General features: G+C 41.9%; 1 protein-coding gene across 2 annotated transcripts in view; it reads right to left on the bottom strand.

Moving 5' to 3' along the window:
* The window catches only part of LOC122556207 (profilin-2-like), a 61,574-nt gene extending 60,769 nt beyond the window's left edge, over positions 1 to 805 (bottom strand). The window contains exons 1-2 of one of the 2 annotated variants that reach the window (XM_043702758.1): positions 709 to 805; positions 205 to 339 (exon numbers count right to left, since the gene is read on the bottom strand). In XM_043702758.1, coding sequence (XP_043558693.1) covers positions 205 to 336 — 132 coding nt within the window. In that variant the 5' untranslated portion in view covers positions 337 to 339; positions 709 to 805. The other variant, XM_043702759.1, reaches the window with a different exon arrangement.
* Positions 806 to 7,833: the final 7,028 nt, after the last annotated feature.

Genomic DNA, 7,833 nt, shown 5'->3' with positions numbered 1-7,833 from the left:
ACAACCTCCCCACCCCCCCCCCCCCCCCCCCCCCCAAGACGTTAGAAGTCGATGACTGAAGAATCGGTTTTGTTAGAAATAAAACGCTTCGTTCGATTTTCCCGACCACCCCTTAATATTTAAGGTTAATAACGTTCCCTTCCCCTCCACCACCATCCCTTGAAAAAAAAAAGGGGAATATAAAATAAACTCCCTCGTCCTCACCGTTACAACCGAGAAGGTGCCTCCGGGAGCCGCTGCCCAGACGTACTTGGCGTCCGTGTAGCCAACGACGGCCGAGTCCTGGCAGTTTCCATCGGCCATCAGGTTCTCCACATAACAGTACCAGCCCGACATGGTCTAACACAAGACACAGAGATAGATATATCTCCCTCACTCAGAAAACAATAATAAAAGAGGAGAAAATAATTTTTTTAAAAAATCAAAGGGTGGGGGGAAAAAAAAGAGGTAACTAGCCCCCAAAAAAAGAGAAAAACTCCCAGCTCACAGATGAGGAGGGGGATAAAAAAAATGGCTCTCTTCAAGAAAGAGGGGTGAACTTCAAAAGAAAAATAAGGGAGATATTTCTCTTTTCGGCTTCCCGTTAAAAACCTATACAACTTTTTTTTTTCTCCTCCTCGGTGTTGTTCTTATCCTTTTTTTTTGAGCCACCCCCCCGACCTCTTTTCTTTCTTCACCCTTCGCCCGCTCGCTCACTCACTCACTCACTCTCCAGGCTGAGATGCAGACTGAGCTCTCCGTTATAATGAGGCGGAGCGGGAGCGAGGAAATCAGCACGCGGAGCGCGCTCCCGCGCCGCCAAGGCCGCGCGAGGAAGGAAGCGGGGGGGGGGATGGATGGATAGATGGACGGAGGGAGGAACTTATCCTCGCGCCCTCCCGCGCGCCTCGCCGCGCGCGACCCGGCTCAGCCGCACTCTGTCTCCAATCCCCCCTCCCCCTCCCCCGCCACCGAGAGGATAGCAGCCATGGGGGTGGGCCGAAGGGTTACAAAGGGCACAGGACGACGAACCTTACGGATTAACTCCACTCGGAAAAACACAGCAACCTACATTTACAGCACTTAACTTTGTCCACCCCAGTCCAACACCGGCACCTTCTCATCATTACAACAGCTACCTTGCAGTTTGGAAATATGGGGACCCATTGTCAATTGCAACAGATATTTTCTTAAGGACCAGTTCGGGGTTCTGAATTTAACTTAATTTGATTTATCGTAGTCACATGTACTTAAAAGCGGTGAAAAGTTTTGTGGTAAAGGCAGATCAGAGCAAACAAGGACATATAGATCATGCAGTGCTTAGACAAAGTGAGCCATACACGGTTAGGGCAGCACAGGACTCGTGCAAAGCAAGATCAACATTATTTGAAGTTAGAGGGGTCAGCAGTTTAATAGCAGCAGGGGAAAAAGCTGCTTTGACAAAGGGTCAGTTAGACTCCAATCGTCAGCTCTTTTCCCACCTTCGAGATGCTGCCAGACCTGCTGAGATTTTCCAGCATTTTGTCTCTTGGGGTTAGGGAAAAACATTGTTCTTGTACCTGTTGGTATTGTGTTCAAGTTTCCGTATCATCTGCCGGTGACAAGCAGTGTCCCGCAGGGTTCAGTGTTGGGGCCGCAGCTGTTCACATTATATATTAATGATCTGGATGAAGGGACTGGGGGCATTCTAGTGAAGTTTGCTGAAGATACAAAGTTAGGTGGACAGGCAGATAGTACTGAAGAAGTGGGGAGGCTGCAGAAGGATCTAGACAGTTTGGAAGAGTGGTCCAGGAAATGGCTGATGGAATTCAATGTGAGCAAATGCGAGGTCTTGCACTTTGGAAAAAAGAATACAAGCATGGACTACTTTCTAAACGGTGAGAAAATTCGTAAAGCCAAAGTACAGAGGGATCTGGGAGTGCTAGTTGAGGATTCTCTAAAGGTAAACATGCAGGTTGAGTCCGTGATTAAGAAAGTGAATGCAATGTTGTCATTTCTCTCAAGAGGGTTGGAATATAAAAGCTCCATTGTGCTACTGAGACTTTATAAAGCTCTGGTTAGGTAAAAACAATGACGGTAGATGCTGGAAACCAGATTCTGGATTAGTGATGCTGGAAGAGCACAGCAGTTCAGGCAGCATCCAAGGCGCTTCGAAATCAACATTTCAGGCAAAAGCCCTTCATCAGGAATGCCCTTCATCAGCCTTCCTGATGAAGGGCTTTTGCCCGAAACATCGATTTTGAATCTCCTTGGATGCTGCCTGAACTGCTGTGCTCTTCCAGCACCACTAATCCAGAACCAAGCTCTGGTTAGGCTCAATTTGGAGTACTGTGTCCAGTTTTGGTCCCCACACCTCAGGAAGGACATACTGGCACTGGGGCGTGTCCAGCAGAGATTCACACGGATGATCCCTGGAATGGTAGGTCTAACATATGTGGAATGGCTGAGGATCCTAGGATTGTATTCATTGGAGTTTAGAAGATTAAGGGGAGATCTAATAGAAACTTACAAGATAATACATGGCTTGGAGAGGGTGGACGCTAAGAAATTGTTTCCGTTAGGTGAGGAGACTAGGACCGTGGACACAGCCTTAGAATTAGAGGGGGTAAATTCAGAACAGAAATGCGGAGACATTTCTTCAGCCAGAGAGTGGTGGGCCCGTGGAATTCATTGCCGCAGAGTGCAGTGGAGGCTGGGACGCTAAATGTCTTCAAGGCAGAAATTGATAAATTCTTGATGTCACAAGGAATTAAGGGCTACGGGGAGAATGCGGGTAAGTGGAGTTGAAATGCCCATCAGCCGTGATTGAATGGCGGAGTGGACCCGATGGGCTGAATGACCTTACTTCCGCTCCTATGTCTTATGGTCTTATGATGGAAGAGAGCATTCTGTGGTGGGAGGAGTCTTTGATGAAATTGGCAGCCTTGACTGGGCAACAAGAAGTGGAAATGGAGTCCATGGATGAAAGGTTGACTTCTGTGATGGTCTGGGCTATGCATGCAACTTTCTACAGTATCTTACCATTCTGGGCCGTGGTTAGAATGTCTCTGGTTGGGGATGGTCATTGCCTGAGCCTGACATCACTGTAGCATGAACGTTGCTTGCCACTTGACAGTCGAAACCTGGATGTTGTCCAAATCTTCTTGCAATTGAACATGGACTGCTTCAGCACCTGAAGAGTTGTGAATGTTGCTGAAAATTGTGCAATGATCAATGAACATCTCCACTTCTAACTTTACAATGGAGGGAAAGTCGTGTATTTTTGGTGTAGACTCAATGAATGAAGGGCCTCTTCTGCACTGCATGATTCTATGTAATGACACATCTGGGGTAGATAGGACCTGAACCCAGACTTCATGTTCAGAGATAGAGACACTACCATTGAACCACAAGAACACCATGTCAATTGGAACTTCAGTTTAGACTCAATTAGGAGCAGGACTCAGATCATCGAGCCTGCTCTGCCATTCAGTAGAATCTTGGTTGATCTGAATATTCCATATTCCTGCTCCCCATCACCCCTTTCATCACCTTGCTCATCAAGAATCTAAATGCCTTGCCTTAAAGATTTGCAAAAATTGCCTTTCATGGAAGAAAGTTGCTAAGATTTGAGATTATCTGTGAGAAAAATTCTCCTTATCCCTGACTTAAATGGGCAACCACTTGTTTTTAAACAGTGACCCTCCCACCCCTCGTTCAAGAGTCTCCCACAAGAGAAAACACCCTTTCCACGTGCATCCTATCAAGACTTCCTAAGATCTAATGTACTTTGAGAGGAATAACAGACTAATTGATATCAATCTTACCAATACATCTCAATGATAAAAAAATTCTCAATAATAGGTGGCTAACAAGAAATTATTTCTGCTCCCAAAGCCCCCATCCCATCATCATAAGACCATAAGAAATAGGAACAGGAGTTGGTCATTCAGTCCTTTGAACTTGCTCCACCATTCAATAGGATCATGGCTGATCTGACATTCCTAAAGTCTACTTTCCTGCCTTTTCTCCCCATAAACCTTGATTCCCTTACTGACCAAGAATCTATCTCATCCTTAAACACACAAGATTCTGCCGCCACAAGTTCTCTGTGGCAAAGGTTTCCAAAGACTCAGAATGTTCTGAAAAAAGAAATTCCTCCTTATATCAGCCTTAAATTGGTGCCTATTTATTCTGAAACCGTGCCCTCTGGTCCTGGACTCTCTCATGAGGGGAACCTTATCTCAGCACTTACCCTGTCAAGCTCCTTATGAATCCTATGTTTTTCAATGAGATACCTCAGTCTTCTAAACTCTAATTAGTACAATCCAAACCTGTTTAGCCTTTGTTTGTAAGAGTATTCCTCCATACCATTCTGAAGAACTGTCACTGGACCTGAAACATTAACTCCAATTTCCCTCCACAGATGCTGAGATTGGCTGAGTTTTTCAAGCAATTTGTTTTAGTATAATCCCAGTGAACCTTCTCTGAACTATTCAATAAAATGATATATTTTCAAAAATTATGGGACTGAAACTGCTCACAGTGCTCCAGATGTGGTCTCACTAGCATCTTGTACAGTTATAGTAAGCCTTCCCTACTCTTACACTCCAGACCCCTTGAAATAAGGGCCAACATTCCATTAGCCTTCCTGATTACCTGCTACACCTATGTGCTAGATTTCTGTGTTACATGCCCAAGTATCCTGAGCTACGGAATCTAGAACTGTGGTTCATATTTTTTAAATAAGGGTTCAGTCAAATAAGGAAGAAGATGAAAAATAATTTTCTTTAATTTGGAAATCTCTTATCTATGGAGTTAAGAGAAAAAGTCAGCCATGATCTTATTGAATGGCAGAGCAGACTCAAAGGGCTGAATGACCTACTCCTGCTTTTCTTTTTCTGATGTTCTTATTTTGCAGTAACTTCAGCAAATAGTTTATTGTCATGAACAGACCATGTTAAAGAACATAGAAATGACATCTGATCATTTGTCTTCTGCAGGCTTTTGATTATATCTACAGATCAATCCAAAATTAATTCAAATACTTGATAATTATACATAATGCAAGCAGCTATCAATTAGTTTGGGGATGTTGGAGTGGGTTTGGGAGTGGGAACTGGCTAGCTCCATTAGATAGGTCACACATATAGAACAGATTGAACCAAAGTGCACAGGATTCGATCAATGTTCTGGCTAAGGTAAATATAAGACCTGCATTATCATCTAACCTATAATTAAAAACCACAGCACTTTGTTGTGGCTAAGTGACTTTGCCTTCAGGCAAAGTGGAGGAGAATTCACTTGTATATATTAACCTGAAACATAGTGATAGCAATTGCAAGCATAACTGAATTGATTAGAAACATTTATAGAGGCAGATTGTTGTGTGACCACTTATTATAGGAAACTATTCTAGATATTTATACTTTAAAAATACCCAACTATAAATAGGTTCATTTTGTTAATTATATAATTGCCTCCATATATATGTGTGCATTTATACACTGACAAACATACAAATCAGGAACAAGAGTAGACCACTTAGCCCTTTGAGCCTGCTCCACAACTCAATAAGATCATGGTGTGGAGGTGGTGATGTTGGACTGGGGTTGACAAGGTCAGAAGTCAGATAACACTAGGTTATAGTCCAACAGGTTTATTTGAAATCACAAGCTTTAAGAGAGTTACCCCTTCATCAGGTCATCTGATGTAAGGACAATGCTGCGAAAACTTGTGATTTCAAATAAACCTGTTGGGCTATAACTTGGTGCCATCTGAATTCTGACCAATAATATTATGGCTGATCTGATTTTAATCTCAACTCCACATTCCTGCATACAGCAGTTACTTTTTCATTACTTCAGTTAGCTGTCAATTTTGACAAATATAATAAATCCAGCATTTATTATGATTATCAATTATTGATATAATTTTGCATTTTTTTACATTTAATCATAAGGAAAATATAGCCAACTGAAGAATATGACATGTCAAGGCTTGTTGGGCTATGATTTAATGTAATGAGTAGGCTGACTTCATAATTCATAAACAACAGAATTACACCTGTGAGGTATGTTCAATCCCAGTACCACATACCCATTCATCACTTAATTCAGGTTATGCTACATTTTAATAATGAGATGGAAATGTGTTGCTGGAAAAGCGCAGCAGGTCAGGCAGCATCCAGGGAACAGGAGAATCGACGTTTCGGGCATTAGCCCTTCTTCAGGAAGGCTAATGCCCGAAACGTCGATTCTCCTGTTCCCTGGATGCTGCCTGACCTGCTGCGCTTTTCCAGCAACACATTTCCATCTCTGATCTCCAGCATCTGCAGACCTCACTTTCTCCTCCTACATTTTAATAAAGCTACTCAGACTGAAATTCTTGCTGAAAAAGTTATTTCAATAGAAAATAAGTTGTTAGCATAGTTTTCAGTGAGATCCTTAAGATGTTATCTCAGTGGAATATGAACATATTTTATTTGACGGCACATCTGTACCAACAACAATTCCATGTTGTTCATGACACGTTGGAAATCAGCAAAATTTCAAAATGTATATAAAAATAATTTGAAACTGTTCTGTGACAATTACATGCTGCAATAAGTTATTGTAGTGTCTATATGCTAAATGAAATGTAATTACACATTTCATTTCTGGCAATTATGGAATATGTAGTTATATTTTCTGTACTTAAATATTTTGCAAATTGCCCATTAAGATAATTCATTCAAGCCCATGTAGTATATGAATCGTTATAATTTAACAATGTTGTGTGCTATACCAACATAAAAAAAGGGCAATTCATGAAAACATATTTAAGCTAACCTCCATTGCCAGGGTCTCAGTACAAACCCATTACACACTTGTGGAGGGATATAAGTAATGTTGCAGATGAACAAGGAGTGTCCTCTCTACAAATAGACAAAGTGGTGGGACAGTTCATACCACACATGAACCACTCTCTAGGAAAAGATCCTTGTCATTCACCTTACGTATGCCTCTCATGATTTTATTAACCTCAGTCAGGTCACCCTCAGCCTCCTATGCTCCAGTGAAAGAAGTTCCAGTCTTTTCAGTCTATTTTTATATCTCAAACCCTTCACTCTTGGCAACATCCTGGTAAATCTTTTCTGAACTCTCTTCAATTTACCTTCCTTTTACAGGGTAACCAGAACAATACATAGCACCAGAAGAAGCCTCACCAACATCCTGTACAACCTCAACATAACGTTCCAACTCCGAGCAATGAAGGCAAATGTGCTAAATGCCTTCTTAACTACCTTGTCTACCTTTGAAGCAACTTTCAAAAAATAATATAACTGAACCCCTGGTCTCTCTTTGTACTACAACACTACCCAGGTACCTACCATTAATTGTATACATCCTGTTCATCTGCCATCCTCAGCCCATTAACCCAACTGATCAAAATTTCTTTGTAATATTAAATAACTTTATTCACTGATCACACCACTAATTTTTGTCTCAGCTGCAAACTTACTAACCATGCCTCCTACATCCTCATCCAAATCATTTATATAAATGACAAAGAAAAGTGGACCCAGTACCAATCCCTGTGGAACATGGCTGCTCACAGGCCTCCAGTCTGAAAAATAACCCTCCACAACCATCCTCTGTCTCCTATCGTAAAGCCAATTTTTGTATCCAACTGGCAAGCTCACCCTTAATCCTGTGCGAACTAACTCTAATAATTAGTCTACTATGCGGACCTTATCGAAGGCTTTACTAAAGTCCAAGTAAATAACATTTACCACTCTGCCCTCATCAATCTTTTGATTATTTCATTGAAACATTCAATCAAGTTTGTGAGACAGGAGTTTTCTCACCCAAAATCATGCTGACTATCTCTAAT

This window comes from Chiloscyllium plagiosum, chromosome 13 (genome assembly GCF_004010195.1).
Source record: "Chiloscyllium plagiosum isolate BGI_BamShark_2017 chromosome 13, ASM401019v2, whole genome shotgun sequence".
NCBI lineage: Eukaryota > Metazoa > Chordata > Chondrichthyes > Orectolobiformes > Hemiscylliidae > Chiloscyllium > Chiloscyllium plagiosum.
This window is presented reverse-complemented; position numbering and strand designations above follow the sequence as displayed.